The 16,702-nt window shown below is 47.0% G+C and overlaps 1 protein-coding gene across 1 annotated transcript; it reads left to right on the forward strand.

Annotated features, from left to right (window-relative positions):
* Positions 1-14,808: 14,808 nt before the first annotated feature.
* On the forward strand, positions 14,809-16,489 carry LOC120643825 (myb-related protein 308-like). The gene is made up of 3 exons (XM_039920300.1): positions 14,809-15,181; positions 15,310-15,439; positions 15,533-16,489. Exons 1-3 carry the CDS (start codon positions 15,049-15,051, stop codon positions 16,161-16,163), a joined length of 894 nt encoding a protein of 297 aa, XP_039776234.1. The 5' UTR covers positions 14,809-15,048; the 3' UTR covers positions 16,164-16,489.
* The last annotated feature ends 213 nt before the right edge of the window (positions 16,490-16,702 follow it).

Here is a 16,702-nt window from a genome sequence, read left to right on the forward strand (position 1 = left end):
CGTTCTAATGGCGTAGTATCGTCGAGAGAGAAAAAACTCACTGTCTGTGCTCTCAGCAGATAGATACAGCAGGGTAAATTTCTCCGTGGTCTTTATGTCTGTTTAGAGGTTGCTAGCTGCTCTTTATCTGCTCACGCGGTTCCAGTGCTTATCACTTTCATACAAGCACAGTTCGTTCTAGTACAAGTTTTGTGAAGGTGTATGATGTCACCAATACACTTTCTTCTTTTTAGAAAAAGAGGACATGTTTAGTTCTCAAAAAAATTTCTATAGTACCGTACCCATCATATCGAATATTTGAACATATACATAGAGCATTAAACACAGTTTAAAAAATAACTCATTATATAGTTTAACTGTAAATGCCGAGTCGAATCTTTTAAATCTAATTAGTTTATAATTAAACATTAATTGCTAAATAATAACAAAAATACTACAGTAACAAAAACTCAAAAATTTTCGCGAACTAAACAAAACCAGAGTTATCAAGAATACAAATGGATTGGTCACATTCACGTGCCGATGCCGAGGCATGACGTGACATGACAAGCAAGCAGCAGAGCTGGTGTATTTTGGCCGGAGCTGCATTTCTGCGATGGAATGTGAACAGAGAGATTCTGAATGCAAAATGATAAGAACACACATACTAGGAAAAAGACATTAAATTTTACATAGCGTGCCACGAAGAACGTTCCTCCCACAGTGCTTAAAGCATTGCAATGGCTGCAAAGGAACAGACATCGCCGGCGTTGTTTTTAATTCCTCTTTGAACAGATCAATGCGCATGTGTGTGATCTACCTGATTGATGTGTTTCAGTGTCAGCGATAAAAAAAAAGTTGTACCAGCTTTTTCGTGCTCGTACCCAACTGGTTTGGATTTCCCTTAAGCCTTAAGCTAGTGTCTCTTCAACATAAACTTCGATGAATTTTTTCTTTGCTACATCTTAATAAAAAAGACACCTTTTTTGAGAGGATAATATTATTATTAGTACAAAGACACAATCAAAGCTCAAAATGCTAGTTGTGGGTAAGTACAATGAAATTATTTTCATGGTGATGAGAACTGATGGAAATAACATGCCGGCGGCAAAATTGATGGTGTGTGTGAATACGGTGTTCATCCTTGTGTCATCTTTTGATAGAAAAGGGCGTATCCAGTGCCGTAGCCTTTCCGCACTGTGCGGGGTCTGGGGAATGGTTGTCTTTAAGCCTCAAGCCTTACCCACACAAATGTACAGAGACTGTGGCTCGAACCCGGGACCTTCCGGTTACAGACGGTACGCTCTACCGCTGCACCAAGCCCGCCCTTTTCTAATTTCATTTGCATCCTCATATATTAAGGCCTCTTTCTCGCAAAAAAAATAATTAAGGCCTCTTATGTGTTGACGCAAAAATAGTCATGGCAAATCCAACTTAGATGACGACATCACTGGTATAATCTAGAGCATGCATGACTTTCAATAGCTAATAATAGCCTAGGTCTATAGGTTGCCAAATGTATGAGGGCCACAAGCTTTGCCCTAATCACTCTGTTCGCTGGGCTAGAGCTGGTACTGGTGGCTGGAGCGGTGTGAGAAAAAAATACGGTTGGCTGGCTGGTGGCTGGAAGCTGGTGCTGGAGCGGTATGAGAGGAAAATATTGTTGGGCTAGAGGCTGCTGGAGCTGCCGAACAGAGTGAATCTATCCAACAACCTTAACAGTGGCGGTCAGTATACTAATAGGGCTATACTATCTAACATTAGCAAGTTAGTTGCTCTATGTGCCAAGTAAGGTGAGGTTGGTTTGATAGGTGGGTAGGCCAGCCGCAAGCCTTCTAGAACCCAACAAACAAATAGGACCACACCCTGGCCCCTGGAGGAGTGCTCCCAAATGGACAGAACAAAAACAGAAGCACCAAAAGGCATCTCAAGTTCAATTTGGTGGGTTTGTGGTGTGCACTGTTAGGTGGCCCATCAGTTTCAGCCTGGAATCCGGGCCATTTGTCCTCGAGTCACATTAAAGCTGCTCATGATTTGTAAGTCCATTTCTGCAGGGATGGCTGTCAGGTACACGTATCTCACTTTGTTGCCTACACTGATGTCCTGTATAGATATGGTCATTGACTCCAAGTATTTGTTTAGTGTTGGAAAGATACGGTCATTGACTACAAGAAAATTAATTATTTTTTCTGACACTTCGCTTTCTTCTTCTTCTTCTTCTTTTTTTGCAATAAGACACTTCGCTTTCGAGAGTAGTGTAGTAATAGTATTTGGTAAGTACATGAAGTAGTGTAAGTACATGACCGTGCTTTCGCAAAAAAAAAAGTAGCGTATTGTTTTTTTTTCAATATATAACGATGTAGTGTATTCAATGAGGTAATCAGGCATATCTAGTGTCGTTCACATTTCATTCACAAGGACAGTCCGTCACGTCCTACTATGACTATGAGGTTGGTCCGTGTTTGCTGCAGAGTTTGGTCGTTTCTTTTTGGGGCAAAAACCTAACACTCGTGTCAAATGATCACTCTTTTCAACACCAACAGTGCAAATGATGTGCAAAACCTTAATAAAGATAGTCCCTCTCCACCAAACCATAAATTTCAAATCAGTACGGTGGAAGGTTTGAAACGAGTTTCACTTTCTAAATTAATCATGCTAATTTTATTAAAGCTAAGTGTGATTATGGCCAGTTTTCTTGTTGAAATATGAGTAGATATAGGATATATGCACGGCGTGATAACGTATATAACCCATGAAGGAAGTGCATATGCTACATGATTTTAAAGATTTCTCAAGTGATCCTTTCAAATGGTGGGTTTCTAGTCTAATTTGGGCATTTCTCGTTAGGGAAAACAAATTAGCAACAAGACTCCCTAACCAAGTTAATTACCTTAACTAGGCTAAAAACCTTGGCTATTTAAGAAAATTACAAAGTAGAACAATAACCGTTCCATTCATTCACAAAAATACACTTCACAATCATGAAAATACTTTTTTTAATATTAAGAGTAAAGTGCATTGTATGGTCTTTAAACTTTTCGCAGACTATCAACTAGATCCACAAATCTCAAAGCAAAGTTGCGGGCCCTCAAACTTTTTAATATGCATTTCAATACGGTGAAATTCACCTAAAAGGTTTGAACCCAAATCATCAATATGAGAGTTTATGGAATTAGTTGTGCTAATGGAAGCACATTATTACACACAGATTAGTCAACCAAGTGGAGCAGTGAGCTTTTTACATGAAGCTTACTACTGGAAACTGATTTTTTCTTGTGTGTGCGGTAGACCAAGTAAATTTTGAACAAGTAAGAGTCTCTGGTGGATTGGAAAAGGATCTTATTGAGGACCCAAAGGCCAATGGGTACTCAATTGTGGTCTAGAAAAAAATAATACTATATTAGTACTTTGTACCACTAACAATGACGGGTTGAAATTCGAAATCTTTCACCATTAACATCCCTAGTAAATTAATTAAACACTAAGACCTCGCCATATATTTGACTAGCCCGTAGAAATAAATGCGACCCAACAACCCAAAAGACAAGCAAAAATAAACACAATGACGATGACAGTGATTATTATCTAGAAAAAAGAATTAAGACAATGACAGTATCCCTAACAGCTGATTACAGCATGCATGAGTAGACCACCAAATATAATTGAAGCTCCTAACAAGACCTGCACCAAACATACGCGCAGAAAATGGTGCTCCACCGCGACCGGTTCGACTTGAATTGAAACGGTGACTGTACGGCACGGGCCGGGGTCGTACGGCTTGTTCTTCTGCTCCGATTTTCCAGAGCTTCCGCTTGACGAGGAGAATGGCCATGGAAAGAGAGGAGAGAGATGGAGACGACGACGCAGCGTGGTCTCCCCGAAGCGTCTCTCTCAGTATCAACCGGGCTCAACGCCGTGGGTTTTCCTCCGGAGAGCTAGACATGGTGTAGAACTTGGAAGAAATAAAGCATGTAGCCTGGATGGACTTCTACCACTTGTTGGAGCATCACTAGCTCCACCTGTCACGTTAGCTGTCGGTTTAAACTATAATAATCATGTTGTGCAAAAATCTCGATATGTGAAATACTTACTATGACTAAGTCTGCATCCAATGCTCACAAATCTGAATGCACGTGCCCTAGCGCGAATTGGAAAGAGCTGAAGCACCGGGAGGTTGCAGTCAGTCAGCCAGTCAGCACTTGCATGCATCACCCCTAGTCTCTATCTCCACATCCTATCCTGCTATCCCCCTTTCGCTGCCGTTTTCCACAGCAAGTCCGCTGCACCTCGACGCACACCTCGCTCACCCCCACACTTTCTTTTCTTCCTTTTCTCCTTGAAAAAAATAGCTCTCCTTTGACGGAACCGCCAAATTAAAACTCTAATTAAATATAATGGCCGTCATTTGAACACATCGGGCCCATTAGCTTAACGGCTTAATTTGGCGATCCTTTCTCAACCCACGGCCCGATCGAAACAACACCGGTAGTCCCACGCAAAGGTGGGCGCAGATGGTACAATCACCACTCATTACTTGAAAATACAAGAGTTCTGATCCACCCCGACCGGTCGGACCGGTTCACCCAACCGGTTGAACCGGTCGGCACCCCGCTACCAACTCCATCGGTCTGACCGGTCCCACGGATCGGTCAGACCGGTCTACGCAAAACAGAAAGGTTGCACACTCAGCCCACAAGTGTACAACTCGACAGCGCCCTAACCTAAGGGTCCCGCTCCTCGACCTGCCACCCCTCTGCATCCCGGCGGATGAACTTGACACAACAGGGGCAGAAGTCGACGTCCGGGTGTCCTGTAATAATAGATGTGGCAACAAACCCTGAGTATTCTAATACTCAGCAAGACTTACCCGACCAGTGGGTATAACTTAGCCCACCTAACTAGACATGCAATGCTTTTGGCTAGTGGTTATTTTGTAGAAAAAGCTTCTAAAATACGTCCTTATTTTTCCACTTTTAGCTCCAAATTTAATATACATCAATCATTAACTAGTATTTGCACCTGCTAAGCAAATCATGACAAACATGGGATAATAATTTATGATAGTCATTTCTAAACATCACTTAAAATTCCATATAGCATTACTACGATGCGGTGCTGCGATCAAGGTGCTCATATCCGAGAGCGACTGACGGCGAATCGATCCGATTTAACCTTGCAAGGTGGACCTAACCAACACGGCACGCAAAAGCCCCGTCGGACCCCACACACCAACCTTTTCCCTCCCCATCTCGAACTACAGGAACCAGCCAAACGACATATGGTCAGCCGAGCTCAACGTGAGACCACCAAAAGTAAACATATGCATCCCAATTCTCCGCGACTACTCGACTCGCCCCAGGAGTTGGGTGCGGGTTCCTGTACTTTCGAAGCAAAGCAGTACTCGGCTTACCGGTTTCGACTACCTCCTACTCCCGGTATGCGGTTAGTACTGTTCAAACTCAATCACAGGGCCAGACAACGAACGGTCCTTAACCGACACAGACGGGGCTATCTTTTCCCCGCCCGGTCTCCAAATTCTTTTCCTTTCTTACCTAATTCAATATTCCATATTTTCAAAGTAACTAAATACCCTATATCTCGCGAGCGACCCGAAATCACTCGTCTTCTACCGAGTTCTATTAAGCATAGCATTTCTATCGTCCTCTACATACTAGTATGACTTGGGAAACCTAGGGATCATGCAACTAGGGTTCCAACAAATTCCTAAACCTAATGCACAAGTAATAGCAACATAAATATAGGTGTCATAGTTTGAAATAAAAGGATGTGCACTGGGGCTTGCCTTGCGCCTGCTGCTCAACACTGGGGTGAGTGGGGCCTTGGGCCGACTCCCCACGATCCTCCTGCTGCGGGGCTTGCCCCTGGGGCTCCTGTGGCTCCGCAACCACCTCGTATACGATCTCCTCTGCCGCGGCTGCTATACGTATGCATATGCATATGACATGAGAATGTCTGCAAATACGATTTGCAACAACAATCTTTGAAATGCCCAAGTAGAAACACTACAAATTTACCCCAAATTTACCCAATTCTACATCCAACAGTTCTAATAAAACCCGGAATATCCGGATTCATATCCGGAGTATCCGGACTCCGACGTCCGGAGTTTCCGAGCCTATACCCGGAGTTTCCCCCGGAGTATCCCAAACCCGGAGTATCCGGGCTTATACCCGGAGTTTCGCCCGGAGTGTTCAAAACCCGGAGTATCCGGGCTTATACCCGGAGTCTCCGGGATTGACAGCATTTTCGCCCCAAAAACTGAAATCTTGATTCTTGGCAAAACCACCCCACCAAATTTGAAACCCTCTTGAATCCTAGTTGAAGGATGCACATAGAGATGATTGACCAAAGGAAATCACCTAGAACATCCTAAAACAACCAAATCGGCGAGCCCTAGCTTCTAGTACCTTGAGCTAGTTCCTCTTGCAAGAAAACTCGAAAACGATGTCGCCCCAAGGTGGAATACTTGTAGAAGATGATCCCCCACGCCGAGTGAAGCTCCCTTGGCCTTGGAATCAAGTTGAAATGAAAGATTTCGGAATCTAGGGCTTAGGGGAGAGGGAGAGCTCGTGAGGGAGTGAGAGGGAGAGGGAGTGGCGTGAGAGAGGGAGAGAGTGCTGGTGAGGGTGAGAGAAAAAAATAGAGTATTTATTATATTTGTGGGACCCAGATGACTAAATTAGAGAAATAGAAACTCCACGCCTGGAGTATCCGGGCCAATGGCCGGAGTATCCGGGCCAATGGCCGGAGTATCCGGGTGTTACAATCCTTCCCCCTAAAAGAAATCTCGTCCCGAGATTTAATAAAGGTGCTAAACGGAAATTTAGGAATTGATGTGTACCTTGATAAACCTGTAGCAATTCCGGACATTTAGTCCGAACAAATTCCTCCGTCTCCCAAGTAGCTTCCCGCTCGGAGTGATTACTCCACTGCACCTTATAGAATTTGCTGGTTTGATTTCGAGTAACTCGGGTTTTGAAATCAACGATTTTCACCGGTTGCTCGGGATACACAAGATCGGGCTCCAACTGTAGCTCCTCTAAATCCACAATCTTGGTGGGAACACGGAGGCATTTTCTGAGCTGAGAGACATGGAATATATTATGGACCGCGGATAAGTGAGCAGGGAGTTCCAGACGGTAGGCCACCGGCCCACATTGCTCAACAATAAGGAAAGACCCAACATAACGAGGTGCAAGCTTTCCTTTTACTCCGAATCGCTGGACCCCCTTCATTGGAGATACCTGCAAGTAAACCTGATCCCCCACTTGGAAGGAGATAGCTTGCCGCTTTTTGTCCGCATAACTCTTTTGGTGGGTTTGGGCTGCTTTCAAATTTTTCTGTATGAGCTGAACTTGCTCCTCAGCTTCCTGAACTATATCAGGCCCAAAGAAATTTCTCTCCCAGCTTCCGACCAATTTAATGGTGTCCTACACCTCCGTCCATATAATGCCTCAAAGGGAGCCATTTTGATACCCTCCTGGTAGCTGTTGTTGTAAGAAAATTCTGCAAGTGGCAGACATTCATCCCATTTTTTACTGTAATAGAGTACACAGGCTCGCAGCATATCCTCCAGAATTTGATTGATCCTCTCTGTCTGGCCGTCCGTCTGAGGATGATAAGCTGAACTACGAATGAGCTGAGTACCGAGGGCTGAGCGTAACTGCTCCCAGAAGCGTGCAACAAACTGGGCACCACGGTCAAAAATAAATAGTCCGGGGTGCCCCGTGCAAGCTAAGAATCCGACTGATATACAACTCCGCATAGTGCTGTGCCCTATAAATGGTCTTCACAGGTAGAAAATGGGCTGACTTCATGAGACGGTCCACAATCACCCAAATAGAGTCATACCCCTTTGAGGTCTTGGGAAGCCCAACAATGAAATCCATACTAATATCTTCCCACTTCCACGATGGTATACTCAGGGGCTGCAAGGGACCAGCTGGTCTCAAATGACTCGCCTTCACCCTTCTGCAAATATCACACTCAGGTACATATCTGGCAATTTCCGCTTCATCCTCGTCCACCAAAATCGCTGTTTCAGATCTTGATACATTTTGTTGCTGCCCGGGTGAATAGAATATCGGGAAAGATGAGCCTCATCACGGATTTGTTTCTGAAGCTCAAAATTTTTAGGCACTACTAATACAATGCGGCGTTGTTTCCTAATACAATGCGGCGTTGTTTCCTCTGTAAATTAAGTTTTTTTAGGGTGTGTTTAGATCTTTACATGTAAATTTTTTGAAAGGAAATCTTACTATTTTAAAGTACTAAATGAAATCTATTTATAAAAAAATTACACAGATGGGTTGTAAATCGCGAGACGAATCTAACGAGACTAATTAATTCATGATTAATTCATAATTTGTGGATGATTACTGTAGCATCACTGTTGCAAAATCATGAATTAGGTAGACTCATTAGATTCGTCTCGCGATTTACAACACATCCATGCACAAAATTTTATAAATAGACTTCATTTAGTACTTCATGCATGTGTTAAATATTTGATGTGATATTTTTTGCTAAATTCTTTTTTAATCTTAACACGGCTTTGGTCCACGTCAGCTGCCGGCCAGCCGGCATGAAGTTACTGTCTGGAGCAGCAGCAGGTAGCAGTAGTCGTGGTGGTGGGTAGCGCTAACTGCTAGGGCTGTGTTTATTTGTAAAATCTCAATCAAACTTTATTATTTATCTATCACATCAAAATTTTTATCTCATGTATAGAGAATTAAATGTAGATAAATAAAAAACTAATTTCATAGTTTTGATGTACGTTGCGAGATGAATCTTTTGAGCCTAGTTAGCCTATAATAGGACAATATTACCACAAACAAACGAAAAATGTTACAGTATACTACAGTATCCGATCTGACCCTTTTTACCAGTTTTTTGCGGAGCTAAACACAGCCTAGGGCAACTTTCCAGTAGGACGTGGTAGCTAGTAGGCACATGACAGAAGCATGGTAGATGGAGCTAGAGCTAGCGTACCAACTGCCCTCGAGAAACAAACTGTAGTCCGGTCCGCCAGAGCCCGGCGTAAGTATAAGTCCGCATTGACGGCGGCCCTGGCCGGCCGGTCGATCGGTCCTCTTTGTTCAGCCAACGGCCATGGCCTTTCAGCATTCAAGGTGAGCAGAGCATGCAGGAGCTGCGTGCCCCCGATCGATCCCCCATCCTGCAGCTCCTCCCTGCTTGCTTGCTTGTCGTGTTGTAGCGGAACCATTGTTATAATTCCTGTTCTGCTGGCTGTTTCTCCAATCAGCCAATATTTTTTTCACACTAAACTAACACCAGCCAGCAGTAATTTTCTCTCATAACAAACCAACACTAACCCCAGCCGCAGCCAGCAGAACATGAGCATTATAATTTCTCACTAATTGATCTCTTTATCCAAATTCGTCTAGAAGTGCACTTGTTTTCAGAACAGAAGGAGCAGAGCACACAGAGATTGGTTTCCTAGTTTTTTCGAGAGTATAATAAAAGCAGATCATGTCCCTCATTGACCGGATTCGAACGGGAGGATTTTGGGGTGCAAGTGTAAACACTCACCTACAAAGCAGTCAGGACAGGCATGTTGCAGGAGCAGTGGAGTGGAGGAGGGTGCAGAATTGCAGATGCAGGTGGATCGAGTCACTGACCAGCCGGTTCGTATTCATTGAAGCGTAGCGTAGGCTATACCTACCTCTTGTTGGTGGGTGCGGCCAAGCCTCCATTAACGCCCACACCACCTCCAGCTGCTGCAGCTGCTCACTGTCCTCGCCCTGCTCCTTCTCATCCCTTCCCCACTTCCTCCTGGGAAGGGAAACCAACAATGCCCCTGCCTGGACCGGGTCCCCAGCCCTCCTGCCAGTCGCCACCACTGCGTGCCCCAACCGTCACTGCCTCACTGCTGGCACTCCCATTTTGGCTTGACTCATGGTCCACGGGGGACCAGGTCCACGCATCCGGGCCGGATGCGCGCCATTACTCCGTCCGGAGCCCCCTGCCACTCTCCAGTTCTCCAACTCCTCCACTGTGCGGTCTGGTCTTTGTAGGGGGCTGGCCTGGCCACCCCACCCTCATCAATGTGCGTCGCCGATCCGGCCCCGGCCGGCCGGCCGCGGCGGCGGCGGCGGCGGCCACCGTGGCCGTGCCCATGCCGCCGTGCATGCGTGCGAGCCGAGACCGAGAGGTGGTTGGTAGGTAGGTGATGGGTGGGCGGGCGGATGGCACGGCGCTCGGCGCGCATTCATTCCAGGCCTGGCGTGGCGTGGACAAAGATACCAGCGGATCTCGCCGGCGGCCTGCCGGCCGGCCGGCCACTCGTCTGAGCTTAGGGGAGGGGAAGAACCGAACCTAACTTTTCAAAAAAGAACCGAACCTAAGCACCAGGCACCAGCCAGGAGTTACTCCGAGCCAATCAATTCCGAGCTACCTCCTTCTCCCCCGTTCCCCACTGCGACTGCTTGTTCGGTTGCTGCTCCGCCAGCCGGAGAGGAGGAAGAGGCCAAGGCCAGGTCGGCGTCGCCTTTCTTGTCTGCCTCTCCCGGCCTCGCGCTGCCTGTGGCTATCACGGAGATCTTCTTCCTGGAAACATGACAAGAGCCCGACCAATGAGAGGTCGAGAGCCACCAACCACAAACTAGGCACAAAACAAACTCGATGAAAATGAAACAAATTGAACGCCAGGTGCCCATGTTTCACGGGCACTACCAAGCTACGGGCCTACGGCTCGGTCCTCAACGGAGTTGCAAGGAACACCGATTTCCTAGAGCAATCTGACGTATTCTAGGAGGGGGGAAAATTTCAGCTTCAAAAATTGTTTTTTTGAACAATCTGATTCAAATTGTTGAAGGCAATGAATGACCAGGAAAAAAACAGATACTATACCCACGCAACAGTTGTAGTTACCAGTTCACTATCAAAGAACCAATGCTATCATTATAAAAAAAAGTACATGACTAAACAAATAAAAAGGTGTAGCGACATATAATATTTTGGTGATTAATGACACACAAAACTTGGACTAATATAATTGTTAAGATGATCATTCTCAGTCTTTTAGGTTCAAGTGATGACAAAGAGAAGACAGACGTAGCTAGGCCCGAAGTGCCGCCCCTACGGTGGTTCCGCTATCACCGGTTAGAGGACGGGGGTCGAGGGGGTCTCAGGGTAGCGCCCTGAAACCTCTTCGGTCCAAAGGACAAGAGTTGAAGAGACCGAAGAAGCAGCAGGAGTTTTACAAGCACCCGTTAAACCGGCGATCAAGGCAAAGTGAACGTCGATGTAGTTGTCCAGAGAGTTGGTTTTCGAGAACTCTGGGACAGTTACATGCACCGGTAAAACCGGCGATGAATATACATTCACCGGTTGATTACGTCGGTTGATTAAGGTAGCCGTTGAAGTATAACAGCTAGTTGGAAAAAGGTGCTCACCGGTTAAACCGGTGAGATGACACAAAGTGGATCATCGGTTTAACCGGTAATAGCGCTTTTTGTCAGCCACTTTTCTAATGGCTCTTTTGGGGTTTGTGGGCTATATATACCCCCCAAGGCCGGTTGCTGTATATGGTTGGATGCTAGAAAAGTTGAAGGAAGTGTTGCCCAAGCAAACTAACATCTCCAACCATCATAACAAAGCTTAGTGTCATATCTAACTTATGAGAAGCTTTGAGAGAGTGCTTTGTGCGCTTGTATAGAGATTAGTTCTTGTGAGAGCTCCCTTGAGCAAAGTCTTGCTGCGGCAAGCAATCGTGTACTTGTCGTGTGACCCCTCCGACTTGATGTGGAGAGGCAACGACACTTTGTGCGGGGAAGGAGACCCTTCTTGGTGAGAAGCTCATATGGTGAAGACGGTGCCGTTGGTGATGCTTTGAGAGAGACGGTGGCGATGACCTTGTCTTGGTGACTTGGTGCCACTTAGCCTTTGCTTGCCGGAAATCTTGGTGGCGAACGCAAGACGGTGATCAAGCGAAGAGATTTGACATCACACTTGTTCTTGTTGGACAAGTGGACGTAGACGTAGGGAGGGACTTCACGTTAAATCGTGTGTCTTGGTGTCTTCACGGGAGTTTGCATATTCTCTCCCTCACCTCTTTACTTACCGTATTACGTTTCCGCTTTTACTCTATCTTCTGTGCCTTTACTTTCCTAGTTACTTTGATTAGATTGGCTGTACGTTGCAAGTCTTTTAGGGGTAAGTAGAGAGTAGCATAGATAAACCTTAGTCATAACTAGCATGTATAGGACGTGTTAGGTTTATCTTATGTAAATAGTTTGAGCCCTAGGTTAGAAAGTGATTAGCGACTCTATTCACCTCCTACCCTTGTAGAGTCGGACACCCCGGTGATCCTTACAAAAATTGATGGCACCCAATCGACCCTTAATTCGGGGCACTTTTTTTTGGTTGACTGACGACTGTCCAGGGTGTTTAACTTGTCAGTTGTCACGCAGCCTAAAAGCTGCATCATTAAGAGGCTTAATTTCCAAAACAGCAGGAATTTAGGGAACGCCTGCATGGACGGGGTAGCCGGAGCAACTGGATCTACTACGATTCAGGGGCTGTTTTGGAATAGAGTTAAAAAAAATCCAGAGACTTTTTAGTATTTAGAAATATTAAATAAATATTAATTATAAAACTAACCGCAAAACTCTGAGATTAAACTGCAAAACGAATCTAATTATCTAGCTGCTTCTGTCGGACCAACATCTCGGCTGGGGATCAACTTTTGTGCTGCCAGGTTGCTACGTGCGGCACGGACTCCGAGGCCAGCAACCCAGAAGACTAGAGAGCTAGCTAGTCCAACCACCTCCACTAGTGATAAAACCATGTGCAATTGCGTGTTGCTGTAGTAGCCTGTAGTAGTACTGTGGTTGCTTGCCTCTTTTTGCCTAACCTCTCAAGAAAAAGCTGAACATGTTCATTAACATTAGTTCCTGGTCCTGAACATGGGTATAGGTACGGTACCATTAATCTGGCAAGTGCAATAGAACCCCAACGAATAGCTCAGTTGTAGGTCATGTTGTGAGTTCTATGTCTTTGCATTGAGGTCTGGTTAACTCCCTTCTCTTAATTAAACCATATAGGATGCTTAATGTTTTAGACTTTTAAGTATCTCTCTGTATAGTTAAGAGTTCAATTTTTATGAGACGCCTATTAAGAGAACGACTTCCAATGCAAGCTTAAACCCCGTACTATACCCTACCTACAGCAATTTGTTCGGACATATGCATTGAGTATTAAATATAGTTAAAAAAATAACTAATTATACAGTCTAACTAATTAGTATGAGATGAATCTTTTAAGTCTAATTAATTTATGATTGAATATTATTTGTCAAATAACAACAAAAATACTACAGAATCAACATCCAAACATTTTCGCGAACACAACACCAACCCGGAGCAAAGCAGCAGCAGCAGCATTGTCAGCGGATTAAACAAGAGGCTAGGGCAATCTTGCTGCACATCAAGAAGTGAAGCAGAAAGGGTAGCTCAACAAACTGCTCCGGATTCTCCCCACTCCTTTCTTGCTCTCTTTCGTGCACACTCCCACACACAAAGACATGCTGGGCGTTCTAGAATCTCGGAAATAAAGTGGGGTGCCAAAAAAAAATGTTGGTGAGTGAGTCAGAGGAAAATAGATAAAGCAATAGTAATAATAATAGTATTATATTCGTGGATATAATATATATAATAAAAATAAATATAGTAAAAAATGGAAACAAGCGACGACGCAGCCTTGACTCAGAGTAGGGAGGGAATGAGCACTTTCCACACCCGTTAAGCATCATCGCCATGTGCCGCTGATGTGTACTCCAAAAGAATTTCAGATGGCTTTGATGAAGTGGGTGGGGGAAGCCATTGGACTGGGAGATTGTTTTTCCCAGCTCAGCCTTTTTCCTCCTGTCGTGAAGCAACGGCTCTCTTGCATCAAAGCTTGGGTCATGGCCATTACATGTATGATAACGCAAAACAAGGAAAGAAAGAAAATAAAAAGCGCGTGGTGGTTGGTAATTTGACATATATATATGGACAAAAGGACACAAGATGGAGAAAGAAAGATGATGACTTATTTTGTGGACTCAACAATTGCGATTCCACGGTCACCAACAGTTTAGACACTACACATAGACATGCATCATGGGAGGGTGTGAACTTACCCTCTCTCTCGTTTCTAAGTTCCAATGAACTACATAATTGGGCATGCTCAACGAGAATCCAATTTGAAAATAGCCGATGCCACACGCAAAGATTACTTGGGAGTTCATTCGGGTTCGGTACAAGCCTGCCGGCAGTGGCTCGTACGAGCTGGCGTTGCAAGCGAATGAGATTGTATTTGGCCTAACATTAGAATACATCATTTTCACATCTTCATCGGGCGTTTACACTCGACTGTTTAATGCATTACGAATATCTTTTTCCTCGCTCAGTGAAAACCACGAAACTCAACCCAACCAACCCAAGGCACACCGCAGCTGCAGGGTACGTTCGCAATGTGCACCTAACACGCCACCCTCTTCCCATACCAAAAAACAAACTCAAAAGCAAAACCAAAAAAAACACACACCAAGCAATAGAAAAAGCTTGGAAAGGGAATAGGACAAGCGGCACTCGAGTGAAGCGCACCTACCTACCAAATCCAGCGCCCCTCCCTCCCCTCCCTCCGGCTTCGCAACCAACCACTCGCCCGGGCCCACACCTCCCCTCCTCCCCCTCCCGGCCTCCGCCTCCCATCACACCAACTCGGTCAAACGCCATGGCAGCATGGCTCGCAGGGATCCGGGTCAATGGGGCCCGCGCGCTAGCTCCTCCCTCCGCCCCAGCCGCCACCACCACCACCCCTCGGCGTCCCGTATAAAACCAACCTCCTCCCCCCTCCCTCCCCCTTGTTCACGAAAAGCTCGCGCCGCAGAGGAACACACACCACCGCGTCGCCACCGAGCTTGCAACAGAGGCGCCGCGCCCGGCCCGTCGTCCTCGTCTTCATTCCGCGCCGCCGGAGCAAGCAAGGGCGGGCGACGGGAGAGGAGGGGAGGGGAGCCTTGTCTTGTGACGGCCGGCCGGCATGGGGAGGTCCCCGTGCTGCGAGCAGGCGCACACGAACAAGGGCGCGTGGACCAAGGAGGAGGACCAGCGCCTCGTCGCCTACATCAAGGCCCACGGCGAGGGCTGCTGGAGGTCGCTCCCCAAGGCCGCAGGTGAGTTGAGTGCGCCGAGAATCCGACCGGCCGGCCGGCCAGATCATAGTCAATATCCCCGGTAGATGCGATGTGTGTGGATGTGGATGTTGTATCGCGATGCTCATGGCGGCGGTGGCGCGGTGCAGGGCTGCTGCGGTGCGGGAAGAGCTGCCGGCTGCGGTGGATCAACTACCTGCGGCCGGACCTCAAGCGCGGCAACTTCACGGAGGAGGAGGACGAGCTCATCATCAAGTTCCACGAGCTCTTCGGCAACAAGTAAGCCGCCGCCGCCTACTAATCAGGGATCGCCGCGTGATCGGAGCGATCGCCGGAGTTGTGATCGCACGCGCCTTCTTGTCTTGCCGGCAGGTGGTCGCTCATCGCCGGGAGGCTGCCGGGCCGGACGGACAACGAGATCAAGAACTACTGGAACACGCACATCAAGCGCAAGCTCCTCGCCCGCGGCATCGACCCGCAGACGCACCGCCCGCTCGCCGCCGCCGCCTCGCCGGGCCACCACCAGCAGCAGCAGCATTACCAGCTGGAGGCAGCGCAGAAGCGGCACGCCGCTCCGGGTCACCAGCAGCAGCAGCCGCAGGACCGTTTCGAGGTCGTCTCGGACTCGCCCGAGGCCTGCAGCCGCAGCAGCGACGACGAGCCGCGGTCCGCCACGCCGCCGCCGCCTCCTCCGGCGCCGGCGCAGCGGCGGCGCCTCGACATCGACCTCAACCTCTCCATCAGCCTGGCGCCCTACCAGCCGCCGGAGGAGTCCACCACCGGCAACCCACCGAAGCAGGAAGCCTCGGCGGCGGCGACGACGCCCACGGCAGCAGGCCACAGCAGCAGCGCGACGGCGGCGGTGTGCCTGTGCCTCAACAGCCTGGGCTACCGGCCGGGCGTCGAGTGCGCCTGCGGCGGCGGCGCCGCCGCCAGGCACCAGGAGCAATGGGCTCGGAATTTTTTACAGGCAGCAGCAGCACACTGCTACAGAGGCCAATAGTGTAAGAGTGATCGGTGACGGCGTGAGGGATCGGATGGCGGCAGATTATAGTTAATTAACTACTTCCAGCAGGACTTGAAGCCACACATGCATGCTTAGCAGCTGCAGCTCCCTGCTGTAACATGCATCATGGATTGGGTTCATGGCTAATGAGGAACTGTGCTCTCGTTTTGTCGCTTCCGGTCTCGGCACCGTGATCGATCATGCCTTGCCATCATCCCCTCCCTCGGTCCCTCCCAACAAATCATCTTGGCGACATGCGTGTAGTGCTGGTACCAGCAGTTCATGATGATCTGCTCTAACTCCAAACTCTACCTACCTCCTCAGTGCTTGTCCTTTTAGCACTAAACCATACTAGGGTCTTGTTTAGTTGTCTTTAAAATTTCAAAATTTTACAAGATTCTCCATCACATTGTGCCTTTCAACACATGCATGAAGTATTAAATGTAGTTAAATAAAATAACTAATTACACAATTTATCTATAATTTGTATAATTTGTGAGACGAATTTTTTGAATTTAATTAACTCATGATAGAAT

The sequence above is a fragment of the Panicum virgatum genome, chromosome 8K (assembly GCF_016808335.1).
Source record: "Panicum virgatum strain AP13 chromosome 8K, P.virgatum_v5, whole genome shotgun sequence".
In the NCBI taxonomy this organism is placed as follows: Eukaryota; Viridiplantae; Streptophyta; class Magnoliopsida; order Poales; family Poaceae; genus Panicum; species Panicum virgatum.

Excerpts from the sequence above, each read along its gene's own strand:
- LOC120643825 (XM_039920300.1), top strand. The coding sequence starts at position 15,049 with ATGGGGAGGTCCCCGTGCTGCGAGCAGGCGCACACGAACAAGGGCGCG. Across the intron at positions 15,182-15,309 it reads GTCGCTCCCCAAGGCCGCAG|GGCTGCTGCGGTGCGGGAAG; the intron begins GTGAGTTGAGTG and ends GGCGCGGTGCAG. Across the intron at positions 15,440-15,532 it reads CACGAGCTCTTCGGCAACAA|GTGGTCGCTCATCGCCGGGA; the intron begins GTAAGCCGCCGC and ends TCTTGCCGGCAG.